Source organism: Chelon labrosus (genome assembly GCF_963514085.1).
Source record: "Chelon labrosus genome assembly, chromosome: 5".
NCBI classification, from domain to species: domain Eukaryota; kingdom Metazoa; phylum Chordata; class Actinopteri; order Mugiliformes; family Mugilidae; genus Chelon; species Chelon labrosus.
Genome location: NC_140341.1, coordinates 5,149,797 through 5,171,728, shown reverse-complemented (window position 1 = coordinate 5,171,728; position 21,932 = coordinate 5,149,797). Strand labels below are relative to the sequence as shown.

At 43.7% G+C, this 21,932-nt stretch overlaps 2 protein-coding genes across 2 annotated transcripts; one reads left to right on the top strand and one right to left on the bottom strand.

The window, feature by feature from the left end:
- Window positions 1-311: 311 nt before the first annotated feature.
- cnot11 (CCR4-NOT transcription complex, subunit 11) lies at window positions 312-5,302 on the top strand. The gene is made up of 7 exons (XM_084544681.1): window positions 312-1,032; window positions 1,515-1,679; window positions 2,726-2,878; window positions 3,350-3,552; window positions 3,706-3,908; window positions 4,848-4,944; window positions 5,050-5,302. The coding sequence occupies exons 1-7, from the start codon at window positions 714-716 to the stop codon at window positions 5,248-5,250; spliced, it is 1,341 nt and encodes a 446-aa protein (XP_084400807.1). The 5' UTR covers window positions 312-713; the 3' UTR covers window positions 5,251-5,302.
- Window positions 5,300-18,138, bottom strand: lcp1 (lymphocyte cytosolic protein 1 (L-plastin)). The gene is made up of 17 exons (XM_084544679.1): window positions 18,033-18,138; window positions 17,475-17,650; window positions 12,455-12,527; window positions 12,170-12,318; window positions 11,938-12,061; window positions 11,112-11,244; window positions 10,845-10,926; window positions 10,517-10,682; window positions 10,078-10,220; window positions 9,769-9,864; window positions 9,096-9,291; window positions 8,938-9,016; window positions 8,692-8,806; window positions 7,655-7,788; window positions 7,447-7,567; window positions 7,177-7,301; window positions 5,300-7,054 (listed from the first exon to the last, which is right to left on the bottom strand). Exons 3-17 carry the CDS (start codon window positions 12,516-12,518, stop codon window positions 6,922-6,924), a joined length of 1,860 nt encoding a protein of 619 aa, XP_084400805.1. The 5' UTR covers window positions 12,519-12,527; window positions 17,475-17,650; window positions 18,033-18,138; the 3' UTR covers window positions 5,300-6,921.
- Window positions 18,139-21,932: the final 3,794 nt, after the last annotated feature.

Genomic DNA, 21,932 nt, shown 5'->3' with positions numbered 1-21,932 from the left:
TAAACTGAACTTGGGGTGGACTTCTATACCGGAACTTTTTTTTTGACGGAACAAAACACCGGAAAGTATGCCGCAAGGGCTTATGGGTAAAGTAGGAAATTCGTTACCCGGCCAAGATACGTTGGTGTTATTTTTGGGTAAACTTTATCTTTAAAAGTTACGTTTTTGTGTTTTTTGGTTCAGTAACATGGATATTAAACATATCTTGTAAAGAGTTACAGTAAAAAAATAAAAATAAAAAGAATCCCGGTTAGGAGGGAAAAGCGACCCTAGAGTGGGTAACTACATTACCCATAATGCACCTCCCCGATGGAGTCAAATCTGAATTTAAACAGCTACTTTAACTGACTCATGTTTAACAGTCGTGGAAACTGCTTTAAATTGTCGGATATTTCATTCTGGTTGCGTTTAAGGGATTTATAAGGACTGTTGGGCAGCTACCGAACCGATTCAAGTGGAGTTTTTCGGGGAAAGTGTTTAGTTTTGCTATGACTTGGCCGCTTTTCGTCAGTTAGCGACGCTATGCTAGCTTACAGCTAACTCGCTGCTAACTGAGCTCCAGGATTTGTTGACTTCTAGCTTCACTCCAAACATGAATTAAGTCCTCCCGGTACTCGCTGAGGTGGTATATGTGCTGCACTAGCTGACGTCCACCGTTTTAACACGGCGCCGAGCTTCAGTCGAGACGAACGGACCCGAGGCGAGGAGGGACCATGACGCTGGCTCCGAAGGAACTGTCCAACCTGCTGAGCATCATCTCGGAGGAGGCTTGCACCAACACCTTCGAGAGCCTCTCCACCCACTTCCACCACTACTTCGGCAAAGCGGAGCACTTCAGGGTGGGCTCGGTGCTGGTCATGCTCCTGCAGCAGCCGGACCTGCTGCCCAGCTCCCCGCAGCGGCTCACCGCCCTCTACCTGCTCTGGGAGATGTACCGCACCGAGCCGCTGGCCGCCAACCCGTTCGCCGCCGTGTTCGCGCACCTGCTGAACCCCGCACCTGCCGGGGAGGAGACGGAGAAGGTGCTGTCCGGTAAGTCCCGTAGCTCGGGTGAGCCCCAAAAGACATGTGGCACAAGTGAAATCATCAAAAAAATGAAGAATAAAACCCAAAAATGTGACTCTACCAGCTTCTTAAATGTGAATATGATCAGTTTTCTAGTTTTTAATGAGTATAAGGCTAATTAATCATCAATATCTTGCTCATATTTTACACACTAGGCCTTCAGTAATTAATTATAATCAAATAAATAAGTATATATGTTCATTTTATTATTCTTCTACACTGCAAAAGTAAAAAAAAGTCAAGAAAATGATCAGAAGTTTGCAGAAATGTTACTTCAGATATTCAAATCCTCTAAATATTCACATTTTTTAGTGATACAGCTGTAAATCCTTTTATTTTTGATGCTATAATCAGAGAAAATTTGACCTTTTTCACTTTTTATTCCACTTTAAATAAACCTAAAAGCGTGACATGATGAATCTCCATCCCGTCTTTGTCTCGTGTCCCAGGCTTCCTGCCCCCCATCACCCAGCCCGAGAAGTTCTTCCTGTCCCAGCTCATGCTGGCGCCGCCCCGGGACCTCTTCAAGAAGACGCCCAGGCAGGTGTCCTGCATGGACGTCGGCAACATGCCCCAGTCCATAGACATCAGCGGGCTGCAGCTGGCGTTGGCAGGTCAGTGAACGCCGGCCGCGACCACGACGGGTCTCTGACCTGATGGAAATCAGAGACGGGGAGTTTGTACGTGTCGACCTGAATAGAAGTTTATTTTAAGTCTATTTTAATGGAAATCTAATTAAAAAAAAACAAGTGGGAGTTGTCCTATATTTGAGGAACACGTAACAAACTACAACATCTGATACAGATTTGGATTATGAGGCGTTTCAGCTGCTGCCTTCAGATTAGGACGTGTTTAGAAGAGGCCGTGGAAATGTTCAGAGAGGTCAAAGGTCACGAGTTATTACGTTTGCTGACGTTTTTAGAAACTGCGTAGGAGGACGGTGAGTTTATAGATTGTATTTTAGTCACATATTGTGGGTGGGGGTGGTTAACACTGATGCCTCACAGCAAGAAGGGTGCGGGTTTGAATCCAGGCCGACTGGTTCCTTTCTGTGTGGAGTTTGCATGTTCTCCCTGTGTCTGTGTGGGTTCTCTCCAGGTTCTCCAGCTTCCTCCCACCGTCCAAAGACATGCTGGTTAGGTTAAATGATTCTAAATTGTCCGTAGGTGTGAGTGTCTCTCTCTGTGTGTTAGCCCTGAGACAGACTGGAGACCTGTCCAGGGTTGGACCCCCGCCTCTAGACCAATGACAGCTGGGATAGACTCCAGCAGACCCCCACGTGACCCTTCACAGGAACAAGCTTTTACAGAAGATGAATGAGTTTAATTGTGTAATATAACTTTAGAAAACTGTTATTTCCTTCCTTGAACACCAAATAGTTTGTTTACACATCATCACATGTCGTTACCAAGAAATTCCACATGAAGGCAGCACGTGTCTCACTGACTTCTGCAGAATGTTGCATTGTGGGTGTTTCATAATTCCTGGTCAGTCTTATAATCCAGTGAAAGAGCAGCGAACAAGTTCACCTGTAGGTTTTTTCTGGTTTGTTTCTACGTCCTACAACTTTTAGTTTAACAAACAACACAAGGTGAACAAATCAAACACTTGAAGCTAAGTTGTCTTTAGTTAAACACGTCTGTCTGCGTTTGTCTTTCAGAGCGTCAGTCGGAGCTGCCCACTCAGAGTAAGGCCAGCTTCCCCAGCATCCTGAACGACCCCGATCCGGACTCCTCCAACTCCGGGTTCGACAGCTCTGTGGCCAATCAGATCATCGAGTCTCTGGTGACGGGGCCTCGTCCGCCTCTGGAGAGTAAGTCGGGAGTTACACAGCGGAAAAATAAGAAGAGTGGAAGTGTTTATTAAGTGGGTGGGAAATGGATTGGGAATATTTTTGACCTTTAGAAATGGGAAAAGCTGTTATTGTTGATTGAGATGAGAGAGTTTGAATAAAAAGAGGAAGAAGGAGAGCAATAAGTTTCATTCTGACTCTGAATTAAACTATTTTTTGTATAAAAGTTTCTGATTAGAAACCAAAACATCATAACCAGGGTCAGTGAATCAGCTCTGTCAGGAGAAACAAGCAGGAAGTGAGACTGTTGAATTAGTTTCATGGTCGTTTTGTTCAGTTTTCTACAAAGAAACTCTGCCACAGATATAAAACGTCTAAATCATGACAGATTCAGTCTGATCTTTACTATCGTGGAGTCCTGTGATTCATCGCCTCTTAAAGACGTGCTCAGCGAGAGGTCGCCCACGGTCTAAAACGTGTGTCCGCCTTCAGGTCACTTCCGGCCCGAGTTCATCCGGCCGCCGCCGCCTCTCCACGTGTGCGAGGACGAGCTGGCGTGGCTGAACCCCACCGAGCCGGACCACAGCGTCCAGTGGGATCGCTTCATGTGCGTGAAGAACAGCACCGGCGTGGAGATCAAGCGCATCATGTCCCGGGCCTTCAAGAGCCCGCTGTCCGCTCAGCAGCAGTCACAGGTCGGTTAACGTCACAAAAACACAAAGGCTTCACATTTAAGATGCTGGAACCAGAGAACGTTTTGTTAAAAGTATCTGATTAATGGTCGTTCTTCTTCTTCTTCTTCTTCTTCTTCTTCTTCTTCTTCTTCTTCTTCTTCTGTGGTTCTGCAGCTGCTGGCCGAGCTGGAGAAGGACCCGAAGCTGGTTTATCACATCGGCCTGTCGCCGGCGAAGCTGCCCGACCTGGTGGAGAACAACCCGCTGGTGGCCATCGAGATGCTGCTGAAGCTGATGCAGAGCAGCCAGATCACAGAGTATTTCTCAGTGCTGGTGAACATGGACATGTCCCTGCACTCCATGGAGGTGGTCAACAGGTGAGGACGTCGGTTTAGGGACGAGAGAAACTAAACCAGCTGATAGTACTCATTTATACTGATACCTTCATTTAGCCACAATGCAGCTCTACTTTCACGCGTCATGTGACTCAGAGGTAAAATCATTCATAAACTCAGAACCGTTCTGTGTCGTTCTGCTTAACTCAGAGGTATTGTAGATTAAAGTTAATCCTGGAAGTGTCTCGTCTCACAGCAGTATAAAGACGCCCAGCTTAATATATTATTAACATTTGTCCACAGAAACTAAAAACTGTGTAATTTAAGAAAGTTTAGAATCAAAGTTACACTGATCTGTGTCTGTATTTCCTGCAGGACTTCACCTGCTACAGTAACAGAACTGTAAAAAGGTTTGAAGTCTATACTAACTTAGGCCTCTGACGATATTTCTCCACCTCGTCCTGTCCTGTACCAGACCTCTCCAGGTCTTACCACCTGTGTCCCACTCTTTGTTCTGTGGTTTACGCAGCGTGTCCCCAATCCATCCCCATTTTTTCGTTTCTTTACGTCCACTTCTATCTGATGTTTAGGATTCGTCTGAGGCAGTGGTTGGTGAAGACTTGTAGCTTGTTCAGGAGGTTATTTGATGGTTTTTCATGTCTCAGATCTGTAGAGGAGTACGGTTTACTCCTTATTTTGGTCTTGAGTGAGATGTTACGTCTCTTTCTCCAAATGGCCCCCATCAGACTAAATGCAGCTCTTACCTGTTCTCCTCTAATCCACCATCACTCGCTACCTCACTCCCCAGGTAAATGAAGGAGGAGGATTAGAAGTATGTGGTATATATGAAGTATATTAGAGCGATGCTTTTCAGCTCGTAGACTTTTATCAGGGATTCTCACTATATAGTTTTTCTAAAGCAGGATTATTAAACTACAGACTGATCTACTGTTGTCGTTTGTGTTCTCGTTCCGTCCTCAGACTGACCACGGCTGTAGATCTGCCTCCAGAGTTTATTCACCTCTACATCTCCAACTGCATCTCCACCTGTGAGCAAATCAAAGACAAATACATGCAGGTACCGTAGCACCACACTGAAGAGATAAATGATGAGAGAGAGCTGTTCCTAATATCTGGTCCAGCCCTCACAGCTACACATGACGGTTTTCTCTCCTCCTTCCAGAACCGTCTGGTCCGTCTGGTCTGCGTCTTCCTCCAGTCTCTGATCAGGAACAAGATCATCAACGTCCAGGACCTCTTCATCGAGGTCCAGGCCTTCTGCATCGAGTTCAGCCGCATCCGAGAAGCCGCCGGCCTCTTCCGCCTCCTCAAGACCCTGGACACCGGAGAAAACCCCGCCGAGGCCAAGCCCGCCAAATCGTGATCCGGCAGGGAAGACGCAGCAGCAGGAGGAGGAGGAGGAGGAGGAGGAGGAGGAGGAGGAGGAGGAGGAGGAGGAGGAGGAGCCAGCCCCGGGACGAGCGGCTGGAACGAACGAACGAGGCGTCGCTTTAAAAACCAGCCGACGGGTTTGTTTCAGCAGGAACTAGAGCCGCTCTGCTCCTCTGAGGAGGAGACACTGTAAATATGAGGTGGTTTGCTTCAGACTCTAAATCTTTGCACTCACCATCGTCTGGACGTTTGTCTCCGATTTCAAAAAACCAAAACAAAAAATAAAAAAGAAGGAATTGATTTCTTTTTCTACCAGCACTCATTACGTTTGGAAACTGAACCCTGTAAGTTTTCTTTAATTAAACCGAGACATCCGGTCGTACCTTTGTGTTTTTCTTTTTTATTAATTTCTTTCATCAGGTCGACGTCGTCCGCGTCCGACAGGCTTCAGGAACAAGGGTCGACATTTAGACGCAGCTGTGGTGAGTCACTCAAATACTCTAGCTCGCCAGTTCATTAGGTACACTAGTTTGAAACGGCGTCAGAGAGGTGGTTACTGAACTAGATGATTATTTTGGAGGACGTAGTAACATGAGTCACCGTAACCTTCATTATGATAATTCAGTTTCACTAGCGTACCTAACAAAGTGACCAGTGAGTGTATTTTTAAACGTAGTTATCAACCTGATCCTTATTCAGAGATGACGGCGTCTAAACTGACAGTAGATTAAAAGATTTAATCGAGATTAGCTGCGTGACTCCCATAGTTAACACAAATTAATCCTTCTGTTTCAAATGTACCTGGAAGAAGTTAAATGAGCTAAATATTAAGCTACAGACTGATACTGGTGAACAGATCCAGGTTTTACAGCCTTTACATTAGAGGACGTTCTGATTTAATCCATTTAACACAAGAGTTTTAATAAAAAAAAATGTTTATTTGTTGTGTACATGTGGTTTAAACGTCCTGATTCTAACTGTGTTTCTGCCTAAGACGCAGAAACACGGTGAAGAGGAAGCACAGAGGAAAAAACAACCTTCTGTCTTCTCATTTAAAGACACAAGTCGTACGGCAACAAAAAACAAAGTTCTTCAGAGATAAAAAAATAAAAACAAATTGCAGTAAGAAGACGTTGAACGGCGACGAATGAGGAGTTACCAGAGTTCAGAGTGAAACAGAAGCAGTGAATCATTTTAAAAGCTGATCTGGAGCCTGAAACTGACAGAAGAAGAAGAAGGAGGTAGTAAACTAATACAGCGGTTTATATTTAGACTGGTCTGTAAAAACCTTCGTCTGCCTTCTGTCAGTTTTAAAGCTTCATAATCTGGAACCAGACGTTTGGGAAGTTGATTCAGTTACTGCAGCGGAAACCTCACTGGCTCAGTTAAACATAGAGAGAGAGAGAGAGAGACAGAGGTCACAGACCACGTAATAAAAACTTGAGGAAACCTGAGAGTGTTGGAAACAAAGGTTTGAACGTCACCTCAGAGACGTCTTGGTTTAACTGAACCAGTCAGATTATTCTTTCTAACAACAACAGACATCGCCACCGTTTTAAAAGCTGTGAATCCTATATTTCTGTGACCCGACTTTATTCTTCCTCCGTGTAAAGTTTTCCGTCGTCGTCTGGCTTGTGTTCCCGTTTCTTTCCCGGTCAGTGGTCTAGGCTCTCTTCATGCCGCGGGCCATGAGGCAGGCGAACACCGTCATCACCATCTTAGGTTTGACCTCCACCAGGTCCTCGGGCAGCGCGTACACACGGGCGCCGATCTTCCTGGCCATGGAGATGGCGTACCTGTGGGCGTGAGACGACCAGAACACGTTTAGTGAACATTACGCTCCCTTAGTGTTAAACTGAAACGTCGTTGGACTCGTTTCTAAAACGTTAAAGGACGAGCTGGAGGAGTTAGTTCGTACTTTGCGTTGTTGAGCTTCTCCTCCTCCGTCAGGTCTTCTGTCTTCAGCAGGTCGTATCTGATGGATCCGGGCTGGATGGCGTCGATCAGGTCCAGGACCGGCATACTGCTGCTGATGGACCCGTCCTACACAAACAAGAGAGAGACACAACTTAGACGACCTGACACTGATTGTAGTTACTTCTATTAGTGTCTCTAGCTTCAGTAAATCTGGGTTTGTGCAGGTGTTCAGGAGCTCAGAGTAAATTAATTAATGATCTGAACTCGTTACCTTAAAGCTGGAGATGGTTGGTTTTCCAGCTTGTGTGAGCATGTCGTTGACCCAGGACACGATGGTGTCGTCAGTCACTTTCTGACCGTCGCCCAGATCCTCCAGGATGTTCAGAGTGTACCTGAGGAGACGAACATCAACCGTCAACATCTAAACAAACCTCTACACGTTTATTCATCCTTTTAGAAACGACTGGAGCTTCTGTTACCTCCTCATCAGCTGCCACAGCAGAGCCAGGGTGAGGGTTCGGTTCCCTGCGTTCAGGTCCTGACCGGCGATGCCGACCAGAGAGAACTTGGCCTCCTTTTTACCCAACTCCACAGCGTAGTTACAGTTCTCCAGCTGGAACACAAACATCAGTAGGAACATTAGTTAGAGGTTCTACATCAAAGAATATTTAGTTGGACAAATAAACTGAATTTAACACTTTTCCTAATTACAATAAAATAAATGTTTAATAGTGGAAGATATGACTGACTGAACAAATCATTTCTAACAGCTCTGTAGTAATCAGTGACGTGTTACATGATTAATTGTCAAACACAATTTGTCCAGTTTGATCAAGTGAACCAGTAACATAATAGAATAATAACCTATAACAAACAACAACTCCATTTGTTTTAGTGCAAAGATGAAAAAATAAATTAGGAGAATGTTTAAATTTAATAAACTACCCTTTAAAAAAAAAGAATTCAATGAAATTTCTTAAGTAATATAAGTGGAACTTGGTCACATTGCTGTCTGCTCTTTAGTCCTGACTCAGTTATGTTCTGTCCTCTTCTCTTTCTAAATCAGTGAACACATTAGTAATAGAAGTTACTTTCATTTAAAGATTGCAGTCTTCTTTGTTGTTTTCACACTTTGCAAATTCATGCTGCAGGACCACGGGCCGTGTGACGCCTCTGTCTTAAAGTGTTAACAGCGTCAACATTATGATTATTTGAAGCTGATGGTTTTATTTTAATTCTGACAGAGATCACAGCAGATTCTGATAAAGCAGCATTATTATTATCAGTTTAAAGTCTTTAATTAAGATGGGCAGCGTGGTGCAGCAGCTCAGGACTAACCCTCCATCTGACCCTGTAATGTTGTAACTGATTAAGATGATGCTTCTGTTGGACCAGTTACCTACAGGAGCGTCCTCTTAATCATTATTATTATATATTACCATCTTCTATAACATGTACAGCTTGGTAACGGGTTAATGGTGATATCTAAAGAGTTAACCATCCTGTGCCATCGTACCTTCTTCATGTTGCTGCCCAGTTTGGGGTAGGGGGGCTTGTTGACTCTGTCCCAGTCCACTGGTACCTTGATCTTCTCGTACAACTGGAAGATGACCATGGCGTCGTCAATGTCGCTGTAACACACACAGATAAACGGATGTCGATCATTAGAGTCTAAACGTCGTATTGTTGTAAACTGACACAAACTCTTCACTGGTGGTGTAGTAGCTGCTCTCTGCCTGCAGGGGGCAGGACGTTGTCTTACGCGTAGAGGTGGTTGACACGAGGGTTGACGCCCAGTGAGTTCATCCAGTTCCTGAAGGTGCGCTCCTCTCTGGTCTCACCTGGAGAACAACGTGGACGGTTAGAAACCGACTGAGAACAGTTTGAGGGAACGTTTGTCTCTGGAGGAACCGCTCTCACCCTCGATGGAGCTCCAGTCGATCTCCTGGTTCTCGGGCTTCTTCAGAGCCGGGTACTTGTTGAACAGATTGGCCACGAAGGCCAGGTTCAGTTTGGGGTTGCCGCGGACGACGTCTGTCGGCATGACGAACTGCCTGCACCCGAGCCGGTCGGCCTGGTCCAGCATGCACTCGGCCCTCTTCAGGTCGTCCTTCTCCTGCAGAAGAGAACGAGGACGAAGACGACCGGTCAAAAAGGACATCAGCCCGTCTCATTATATTAAATTATTTATATAATTTATATTATTTGTTAAAATAAATTACCCAGAAAAATTCCTTCAACTCTTTTCTAGCTCTTGTTTCTCAACTCTGAACATTTTTGTTTCTTTTCTTTGTTTTATGTGACGATAAAATGATCTTTTTAGATTCATGTCACTTGTTTAACATCTAGATAATTATTTAAGTATTAGATTGTTCTACAGACGTCAACTTTGCTGTTGGGGAGCTGGAATTAATATTATTTTCAGACATTTCGGACGTAAAGAATTAAAAGAAGTGATAAAAATGATGTGCAGATATATAAAATAAATAAATAAACATATCTTAAAGGTTAGGTAAAAGTAGAATATGAATTAAATGATGTGATTTATCACGTCTAGACTCCAGACATTGAAGGATTATTATTTGAGTCTTACTCTGATTCCTGACATGTCGATGGCGATGGGTGGGATCCCCTCTTCATCTCCTTTGGGGGCCACGTGGTTCAGGATGTTGTAGTACGCCTTGGAGTCCTGGAGCAAACAGTTTGGAGACGTTAACTTATCTTAGGCAGGTTTTAAAATGATTTAACATGTCTTTGTCTAAAATGTTCAGTCACTGGGTTAAAGCAGCTTTGGTTTGTGTAGGTTGGTTTGTCAAAAAGTGACATTAAACAGATATTAATTTGGATTTCTTTCTGCAGTAGACTTGGATTTAAACGGATCGATCCTCGTGCATGTCATCACCTTGATGTCAGAGCTGAAGTTGTTGATCTTGCCACAGCCGGCCTCCTCCAGGTGATAGTTGGCCCAGCGCAGCAGCAGCTCCTCAGGAGACAGTTTCATGAGGTCCTCCAGACTCTCTCCGTCACGCAGCAGAGCGATCAGAGCTACACACACACATGATCAATGAGAATCAGCTGGTTAGTGGACAGTTAACATGTAGTCTGGCTCTGAATGGAATCAAATCCACCTGTCAATTCATCTGAAGTTCAACCTGAATCAAAGCACAGTTCCAGAAAGCTTTAAATGTCCTGTTTCCAGTCTTCATGCTAAGCTAACTAGTTGTCATAGTTACCATACAGACGAGAGAGGGGCTGGGCTTATTGTCTATGACTTCGGTGTTGGACTCCTTTCTATGTCACAGCTCCACATAAATAAATGGACACGAGACAAAGACACAAACCTTCGTTCCTGCTCAGCTCGATGTCGGCGAACAGTCCGATCTTGATGACCTGCCACAGCAGACCCAGGACCAGGTGCTGCCGGCCCTCCTTCAGGTCCTCGGCGCCGATGTTGACCACGTGGCAGCCGATGGCCGAGGCCGAGTTCAGAGCCAGGTTCAAGTTCTCCTGTTAGACCCAACGACAACGACAACGACATGAGACACCGTGAGACACTGTGAGACACTGTGAGACACTGTGAGACACTGTGGGACACTGTGGGACACTGTGGGACACCGTGGGACACTGTGGACGTTAACGCTGATGATCAGAGTCGTGTTCCCGTCTCACCTGGATGGTGAAGGGTGTGAGCTTCTTCTTGTTGATGGTTCTCTCATCGATGGTGTCCGGGACAGAAAGGTTGATCATTTTACTAAAAAGAAAGAAAGAAATCAAATCATTAATCATTAATCCACCTGAATCAGCTGATATTAAACCTGTACAATCAAAGCTGAGCTGCTCATAAAGACAGATGTCACTTCTTTTCCTTCCTTTACATGTTGGCTATCAGGCGTGTGACTGTCGTTATAACACTAATATTTCTAGAGCAGCAGGTACCAGAGGACGATCCCATCTCCCATGCCGGTGAACAGGTCGTTGTTGTTTGGGTCCATGGGCAGGACGTGTTTACAGTCCGGGTCCTTCTCCAGAGCTTTGTTGATCCAGTTCACAAAGGCCACCTTCTCCTCCTCTGCAGACACAACAAGTCAGGACGTAAAGAGACGGACGGAGTCAGCTGGTCTCTCCACCTTTACTGCTTCAGAATCAAATGATTGTCCTCTGCAGCCGTTTGTTTGTTTGTTTTAATTATTATTTCATTTAGGAGCCGATCTGTCCCTGACTCTCTTTAGTCAATAATTAAAGAGTTTTATTCTAAATTGTATAAATAAATCCTTTAATCCTAAAATGTAGGTTATTATTATTATATTTAGTGAATTACAACATGACTAATATTCTGTCTCATAACCCAATAATGTTTTTTTGTCACTGTTAAAAGGAAATAATAAATAAATACAGGAAGAGAATCAGATAGAATCAACTGGTAGAGTCCATAAAACTAGAGTTTATCTACGACCAGTTCCTCAAATCTTAATCTTGTTTGTTTCATTTTTCCACCAACATTAGGAGGAAACCTTCCTCCGTCAGACTGTATTTTATCTTTAGTCGTGTTAGTCAGCCTGATCAGCTGTAGATTATTTCCAAAGCAATGTTGATTAACTATTTTATGGCCTTTTTCTACCAGTGATCGGGTTTAGATGTTAATTTACAAGGTCTTTATTGTCCTTATTTGCTTCTTTCTCCTCGGTGTGGATTAAATGAACTGAACTAGTTTTGTAAAAAGTGTGAACACTGACACACACTAGTTTTTAATGTGTGTTCAGACCTGAGTAGGAGTGCTGAGTGCCCGACTGCTCTGAGGTTCCTGCCACGCTACAGATTCCCTCCTTCTTGTTGATGGCTTTCCTGAAGGTCTTAGCCACCTCGCTGCTCTTCAGTCCGTGGACGATCTGCAGAAAATAATATAATATATGATCTGTTGGAGCTCTGACAGAACAGTCGCCAAGTCTTGAGTCTTTACTTCACAGAAAAACTGAGGGAAGAATCAACTGACTCACATTAGTGAACTCCTCGAAGGTGAGCTGAGGGCTGGACTTGGTCAGCTCCTGGACGATCTCTCTGACTTTGTAGCCCGGCAGCGACAGGTTGGCGGCTTTGAAGAGCTCGTTGAGCTCATCTTTGCTGATGAATCCGTTGTTGTCCACATCTGGGGAAGAGACAGAGAGGTCAGAGGTCACGAAGCTTTTACTTTTACCCTTTAAGCTCAGAAAACCTGCACGATTAAAACAAAAAGTAATTCTTGTTCATAGCTCGAAGCCTGCAAACAATCTGGGTTCTCTTACCGATCTTGGCAAAAGCTTCTCTGAGTTCTTCCAGCTCCTCTGGAGAAATTGGAGTGGCGGCCATGTTGGAAACCTGCAACAGACACAATAAAAACAACCCTTAAATGACGGAGAGCGAAGCCTGACGGTCCAGAGCAGCCGAGCAGAAAAGGAGGAACCAGAGATGGTATCTCCTGATTTTAAACTGTGATGCAAACCGTTCACAGTTCTCACTTCTGCCGATCGAAAAACTTCCTGCTTCTGCTGCACTTCCTTCCTGACGGGGACGAGCTTCTTCATTTGACAGCAAGACAGACGCGCGTACTGGTCCTGCAGGAAACTAATACTTTACATAAACTGCAAATGATTTCCAGTTCTAAAAACAAACTAATCATCAGTTCAGAATGCAAAACCCAGACCCAATGTTCGGTTAAACCAGGTTGAGTCTGGACGGTAAAATATGCACAAAACAAATCACATCCAGGCCTCATCTGGACGTGATTTAAAATGAAATATAAAACTGATGAGCACCGTGCAGGACGACGAGGAGACGTCCAACTAAACTGGACGTGTCCTCGTGTCGCAGGCAGAGCTGGAGGAAATCTACCGCTCCACCCGCACAGGTACGCGGCTACGGACGCCTGCTTCGTTGCTACGTCAACACATGTGGATGATGATCACGTCTGAAAACACAAATCTGATCTGAGCTAATTAAAGACCTGACCTGAGAGGTAGACGGAACCAAAGTCTGACGACCTTTTAGCACAGTTCCTCTGAAAGCGTTTCCACTGGAGGAAGAATAAACTATTTTTTTAAAGCTCTAAATGTCTCAGCTTTCAGAAACTACTACTCAGCTCTGAAAGCTGAAGAAACTTAACCATAAAATAAAGTGGAGAAAGTTCTGCAGGCGGTAAAAATGAGCGTTCACGTCATTCTTTACTGAAAATATCACCACAATTAAGTCTGACCTGATCTTAACCACCCACTAAAGAACCACTAGCCTCAACTTTGAGAACGTTAACCGCGTGTAACATAGATTACTGACATTATAATAAGATATAAACGACAGAAAGTCATTTATAGTAACATAGACAAGTGCAAATTCAGTGGAAGTGCAAAACTAGACGCTGGCTCCAAAGGCCAGTTAATCCTCCTAAACGTCACGTCAGATTAAAGTATAACATTATATATATAATTAAGGGCGTGGCAGCTCGTGGTGAAAGTCGTCTGAGTCAGCGCTGAGGCCTCCGCGTTAACTTCGACTTCTGCTCAAACGCACAAGACAAAAAAAAAGAGATGCAGATGAGGAAGAGTGAGGCGGCTCTGAGCAGCAGGTGATCACATGACATTTTATTTTCGGTCGCTGATGATTCAGGCCGAGTGTTTGTGCAACTTGCAAATCCTTTTTTGGCAAATAGATGTGAACGTGCACCGAAGTGGAGGAGGAGGAGGAGGAGGAGGAGGAGGAGGAGGAGGTGGAGGCTACAACATAGGACGCATTAACCACAAAGTTGACGAGCGACTTTAAAAGTTGAACAACGATGCGACTTCCTGTGCTACTGAGGGGGAATTAAAATGACTAAATCATATAGTTAGGTGGTGATGTGTTAGTAGATATGAGAAGAGGTGTTAATATAGCCGCTGTACATTTTAATGCATCAGTAGCTCGACTGAACGCTGCTGGGGATTTCCTCAGATTCATAATCTGTAAAGATGTACGACAACAAGAAGAAGCAGATGTTATTTCAGATCTTCTGCCGTGCTCAAAATCTCAGATTATGTTTCTGTCTTTCATTAAGTTTTACATCTGTAGACTAAACACAGAAGGTATCACTTTGATAATAGAGTCAGTTGTCGATAGCAGAAGGTGACGTTTACAGCAGGGACGTCCTGACTGGCACTGGGGCGGCAGGTGCTGGCGTGTGTAAAATGGTCGGCTCAATCTTTTGTGATCTTTTGTAGTTGGGTATTTTGGGTTTGCCATAAACCAAAACCACATCCCTGCAGCGACAAAAACGTCGTCTTCTTCTGTTTTAGTGTCGGTTGGAGAAGAAGAAAAAACCGTAGTCACGTGACTAAACATGTCGGCTGCGTAGAAGAGCTTTACTCCACAAAATAAAGTCAGTCAGAGAGAAACTGCGTAACGTGGATGTTTGACCAGGTGGAAGGAGGAGAACGTTGCTCAGTTCTAGCAAAGAAGAACAAGGAACACGCATCCAGTCTCCTCCAGACAGCGTTAAGGTTAAAGATCTTCCATTGAGGAGTTTATGGTGTTTGATGAGCAGAACATTTGTGGAGTGGAAGGTTTTCTGGAGCCGAGGTACGAGCTGCCCTCTCCACACTACGTTGGGGCAGACAAACATTTAGTTTGTAATCACATCATTAAGTTTATTTACAAAAACGTCCTGAAAGATTTATTTTTTATAGCGTATTTAATGTTCATGCATATTCAAAGTTTTAATCTGTATTTGTCGCCTTGGTATCTTCACAGCTTCGTTGTCGTTGGGTCCAAAGCAGAAATGAAACTGACTCTGGACACATTTAATGTTCCTTTCTCAATAACGTTTTATGAGCTCACTGTAGTCAAGATGACTCAGCCTCACATATAAGGTGATAAACTCTGCCACGGATCTGCATGTCTGCTTCTTTGTCACTTTTTGTCTATTTTTATAACATATTCGTGGAACCGTGTATTTTTCTTTTGAACGAAGCACAGAGGTCACTGACCCTCTATGTTCATTCATTCAGGTAAATGCAAGACTTTTAATTCATTCAGTCTATAAACGATCAAAAGAAGCAGAGATGATTGACTTTATATTAGACTGACCTGAACATGACGTTGCATCTGGACAAAAAGTAGATAAGTTAATGTAAAAACTAAAAGGTTCAGTTTAGTTTCACATTAATTCACACGCTCAGAGATGAGAAGCAACAACAAACAAGATTTTTCAACAACTTTTTTTCTTTTTTTTGCAGAAATCATTCACAAAATCAGTTTATTATATATCTTTATGACCAGCGTGGCTCATTCTCTGGTCACAATCTAAAATGGAAACGATGCTAATCTCAGCATCAACCTAAAACCTGTGGTAATAAGTTTGAAGTAAGACACTTCCCATGCATGCCACCAGTTAGCAGTTTGATTCCTAGTAGCCAACGCAATGTCACTTTATACTTCAACTACTTCAACTCCACTAAAACCCAGAGGATCATTTATTTATTTACTACTACTATAAAAATACTAAAAATCTGAGTTTATTCAACATATTGTTAAAGACCAGCGTTCCCTCTGTTTTATTTAAAGCCTTCTCTACTCTACTAACGTGTGGGTTGTCTCTTGGATGTTGGAGCTCGTCTTTAGTGTCGTCTGACTTTAGGGTGTCTACCTGCAGCAGGATCTGACTTTTCACAACTAGTTTGAAGACGATCCTGATCCAGGAAGTCAACTTAGATCAATGTGTGATGTGGAAACGTGAGGCCTGCGTTGCACAAACACTAAAAGTGGACTCTCAGCGACGTACGAACGACGTCTTGTATCCAGCAGCTACACCTTTAAAATGAAAGATGTTTGCATATTTATGCATTTTAACTTTGTTTCTTCTTCTGTTTATCTTGTCACTGAGCCTTAAGATTCATCTGTAGACCCTCTACAAGGTTCCAGGAACCACCAGACCAAACTAGCCGACTAGCTGATTAAGTAGCTGAAACAGCAGCTGAGAAGTGATGACATAACTATTATTATCTACACGTCAGCATAGTTGTGCTACTGGTATTTTTACATCAATGAAGGATCTGAACACTGCATCTATCACAGATGCACCACCTCCAGAATAACAGACCACTAATCAGACCATACATGACAGGAGAACTCCTCCTCAACGCAGTCATCCACTCTCTGCTGGGAACCAGAACATTTAACTTGTAGAAAATCCAAAACTCAACTGAAAAGCGTCGGAGCGAATTCTTAATTTGGTGCATTAAAAAAAAAAAAAAACTGTAACAGACGACCACACTGTGACCTCGTTAAAAGCTCTAGTCGAAGCTGGGCGACGGAAAAAAACACGCGTGCAGAAAACACGGTGACATGTCTGTGTGTTTCGTGCGTTAACGTGAGGAAGGATGTCGTTTCTTCATCGCTGCACACAGACCTGGTGTTTCAGCTCCAGGGACATTTCAGTCACAAGCCTCGTGTGTGTGTCATCATTTATTTATCAAGTTTGTTTCTATCCACGCAACTAATTTTTACACCTATGTTTAGATCTGCAGTTGTCAGATAGCTATGAAATAAATGGTGCAGCATTCCCCTCTAAAATATAGTGAAGTTGAAGAATAATGTGGCAGAAAAGGGAAATGGTACCACAAGGAGCAAAGAAGCAGCGCGGGGACAAGTCTTGACTCGAGCCTCCGTCCCCATATCTGCATCGTGCTAAACCTCATCAGCCTCACATGTGCTAGAGTTGCATTAACTACAACCACAACAGTTCCTAAGAAAACATCAAGTAATAATCAATAATCAAATCCTGAGAGTCTAGTTTTCTCCCGTCGTCCGTTGCCTTTAAGGGATTTTTTGCAGTTGAAGTGAAGCTGACCGCAAACTTCCTTTTCAGCTCAGAGCAGTGCTTTAACTTCTTCTTCCTCTCTGCTGTAGGCCTCACTCTGCTTCTAGCTGCTCGTATCCTTTTTACTTATGCATGCTAAGATCTAAATGATTCAAGTCAAACGTGCGCACGGTTCTGCAGCAGAAGCACGGCAGGTTTTGAGTTTGCGCTGTTGTTTTGTGAAGCACGGCAGGGCAGGACGTTCGTGAGGCACGGCAGCAACACTGCGGCGCCGCGGTGAAGAAAAAAAAAGTACGAGACTGTGCAATAGTATTTGCAATAATGCTGGATTACAAAGAGAGCTCATGTTCCTGTGGTTGGCATTCTTTCGTTTTGTCTTAAATAGAGTAAAAGGCAGCTCTCGGGCGCCTCTCATCCCACAGTGATGCCTACAGGAAACACCTGTGAAGATCAGAGGAACGCCCGATCCCATCCCTCTTTACCTGAGAGGTGCGGTGAGGAGGCTGGTGATCTCTGGGCGTGGAGGATGTCTTGTCGTCGGTCTTGCTCAATCTCTCTCTTCCTCAGTAGATCTCTCCGGCTGCTGTGCTGCTCACCGCTCGACAAGCCCCACACTGAGTTGGCACCGAAAGCACGGCGACGACACATCTATTCAAATCTACGAGGAAGGAAGTGACACACAGCGCTTCAGAAACAGGAATGAAATGCGTTTTGTCTTTATATGGTATTGCACGCACGCTGCAAGTGTAGGTGACCCCCGCGCCCTGTTCGCAGGGGACTTTGGGCGACACGTTTTACAGTTTTGAGCATCAAGACAGACATTTAGTTCTGCAAGTAGTTTAAAAAGTCATTTAAAGGATTAAATGACTCAGGTAAGGCTGATGTCGTGTAGTCTGAACCTAGAACAGCGACAGAAAAAGTGGAAGTAACCACAGAAATGGCAGATGAGTCGTTAACAATAAATCATAAAAACTAATTTAAAGAGAGAAGTCAAACACTAGAAAAATAGATAGCTAATAAAAATAAAGAGAGAGACTTACTTGTATATAAAAATGGACGAACCCTCCATGAGTCACCCATATGACTCCTGATGAGCAGATCTGAAGCTCAGCATGGCGTCTCCGGCCGTCGCCATCTTGACTTCACCTAATTCCTGGTCAATTCAAGAATGGACAAAGAGGTGGACGATGAGTGGAGCAAAGACCAGCAACGTGAAGGCCCTTAATTATGCCCTTTAAGCCTCGACATATTTATTTCTGAACTTTTCAATATGGAGGTCTATGGGGATTTAATCGCTTTTGGAGACAGCCTCGAGCGCACATGAAAGAAGCTGCAGATTTTAGCCACTTCCACGTTGGCTTCACTTTTCAGAGCTAAAAGAAAAATAAAGCCTCGTGTGTTTGTATTCAGTTTCTACTGGGAACTCAGCTATCTGACCAAAAATATTTGGACAGTCACACACTCGATCTAAACAGTCATTCCAAAACCACCTTGCCTTTTTTCTGCTGCTCTACCAACGCTCACTCATCTGGTTTCTGTCTCTCTACCGCATGTTGAACCTGCTGAAGGAATTTGTTCACTGTCAGACACATAACAGCATCAGTGTTGTCCTCAGACGACGCTGGTGTCAGGGTTCTGTGAAGGTTTTCACTCATCAAACTCTAAAAAAAACAAAAAAACACCAGCTTTTTTAAAAGTGAAAGCACAAACCCATCATTATGTCATTATCAGGACACCTGTCAGTCGGTATAGGCTATATCAGGATTTGAGCGACTTTGACTGAGGCCAAACTGTGATGGCTAGATGACTGGGTGTGAGCATCTCCAACTCTGCAGGTCTTATGGGTCTTATGGGTCGTTCCCAGTCTGCAGTAGTAGTCAGCACCTATGAAAAGTGGGCCATGAAAGGAAAAGCAGTGAACCAGCGACAGGGTCAAGGGCAGCCTTGGGGCAAGTTTGCCCGATTTACGCGACGGGAAACATGAGTCCCATCCAATCATGTGGATGTTAACATGTACGGCCTACCTACAGCAAGCATGGAACTGTATTCCCTGATGGCAAGAGGCCTCTTTCAGCCATCCCATGAAGCAGATTTGGTTCAGGAACAGTTTATGATACACCACAACCAGTTCAAGGTGTTGACTTGACCTCCAGATTCCTCAGATCTCAAACAAATTGAGCATGAGTGAGAGATGGGGACACCACCTTTCAGCTTAATGTTACCAGATACCACAGCACACCTTCAGAAGTTACCTAGACGGTTCAAAAGGACGACCCACACAATATTAGGCAGGTGGTTATAATATTATGGCTGATTGCCGTACACAAGAAGTGTGGTACTTTTCGTAATAAAGTTATTGTTCAAGAGTACTGTACAAATACTTCAGACACTTACAGTAGCCATAAACAATAAGACTACATCTTAACAGAAATAAAATATTTTTTATCTAAATGTCACATAAATATTAAAAATATTATATATACCAGGTAATAGCATAATTAGCTAATTAGCTAGCTTCTAATCGGTTAAACTGATTCTTACCAACGTTTAGACAGACCCAGGTTAGCTGCTCTTGTTCCTCCGCTGCTTTACAGAAACTCTTTAAAGTTTCTGTAACGAGTGTTGTTTTCGTGTGGCTCTGTATTTTCCTGATAGATGTGTGTTTTGTTGTGTTTTTTTGCCTCAACAAGCAGCTACCTAGGTTTTGTGTATCGGACTTCGGCGCACCGCAGTAAATGCTAGCTAGTAGCGGGCTAGGTAGCTATAGCTAATTAATCCACCTGAGTTTCTCGAGAGCCAATCAGGGGCAGGGGCAGAGTTAAGGTAAAGGTAAAGTAAAGCCGACGGGTTGGATTTCTGTCCGACTCAATAAATATGAATGAGGTACACGGCGACATGATCCAGAAAGAGCCGCTGTGCGCACAAAACAGTTTTAGCCAGAGTTGATGGTTGCTATGAGGCCGTTGCTAAGGGGGCGGTTGAAACAAAAACTCAGCCGCGGGTAAGTGCTGTATTATCTTGTGTTATTTGGTTAAATTTTGACAAACCGGTGCCATTAAAGTATGCCGAATCGACTATTAGCAGTTCGTGTTTGCATTGTGCTCATGAATGTGCACACAGGTGACGCCGGATTGCTGTAATACTGAAGATAACTTAAAAACCCGAGAAATCATAGGCGAATTCTGAAGAGTCTTTTTTTTTTTTTCTGTGATTATGTGAAGTGGATACTCATTTACAGCCTCTGAAGTCCTGTTATGGTTAGTTTACTGATATATTTATATGCTCTGATTAGAAATTCAGAATATTAAAAGAATATTAATGTTATTATAAAATGCAAAAAGTACATTTGAAGTATATATATATATGGAAACTTTGCAGTTTTCATGACCAGAAGCTTCATGTCTTCTGACCACATCTGGCTCCTTAGGAGGCCTCTGCCCCCCAGGAGGTTCCCCCAGATGGTGAAACGTCTTCCTGCACATGGACCCTCGGGTAAATTAACGTCTAAGACTTTTAGTATATGAAAATATTTTTAAAAGGCAAATAAAATACAACAAAAACATTTTTCTGACATGTGACAAAAAACAAAACTGTGGGTGTCCTTTTGGCACAGATATCTATGAGAACTTTCTTACTTCCTCTCTGAACTTCTCACATGGTTTCAAAACAACAGTCACAAGAACAATAGTTAACTAAAATACAGCAACAGGTTAGATTTAGTTTTGAAGACTGCCGGCTGCAGCCTTGTTTGCACTTGTAATAATAATAGTAGTTTAACCTTTAATTGTCCCGCAGTGGTGAGACTGCAGTTCCTGCTGTTTGACCCACCCATTTGCTCACACATTTGCTGTGTACAGTTGGAGCAGTGAGGCAGCAGCCTTCATCTATGGACTGCACCCGTTGAGCAATTTGGGCAAATTTCGGCGGGAGGCGAACCTGGCACCCCTCGGTCCCAAGCTGCACCTCTAACCACCACTACACAATATGAATTACTGGATGTGCAAATAAGAGGAAGTGCAGTGAGCAACAGCTGTGTCTCAACTCGGAGGAGATTCTGTTCCTCCTTTTGTTTGCTCAGGTGGAATCAAGCACTTTGATCACGGCTCAGTTCCATTAAAGTCAACCAGCGTCCAGGTCTGCCCATGTAGCGATCACTCTTCCTATGATGCGTACAGGGAAAGTTTGTTTGAGCTGCGTCAGAGCCGAGAGTTGTGTTTACATCCACCTGTTTCAATTTGACACTGACCATACATAACATTATGACAGGTGAAGTGAGTAACACAGATTATCTTGTGAACATGTCACCTGTATGTCTGTAGGACATATTTGGACAGCGGGTGAACACTTTGTCTAGAAAGTTGAACCAAAACATGGTTCAGGAATGATGTGTTTGGGGAAGTGCTGGACAAACGCCTTCAGAGGTCTAGTGGAGTCTAGGCTTCAATGGGTCAGGGCTGTTTTGGCGATAATACAAGATATTAGGAAGGTGGTCATGAACACGATTTAAAACAGGCACTACTACGACTGTCACCCAGCTAGTATTTAGTATACTACTGGTATTAAATATATTACTCTCATATTCTCATAAGAACAGGCTCTAGTTAGACCAGGCTATACTTATGTGGCCTTACTAGTTGACAGCTGCATTTTTGTGACGCAGACGTCAGTTTTTAAGGAGTTTCACGTGCAAATAAACACCAGGTGGAGCTGCAGACTGACGTTAACTTCCACAGTGTTGTTTTTATGCCAACACTGAGGGTGCAAAAGTCTGGTATATTCTGATTCTCCACACAGGCTATTCAAAGCGAGACGACACAACTCGTACAACAACATGAAAGATGCTCTACATCCTGTCTTCACCGCAACAGGTGCGACGATGCCTCTGGGCCAGGAAGATCCAGGTGTGAACAGACCCATCAGGGAAGAGGCCGACACGCCAG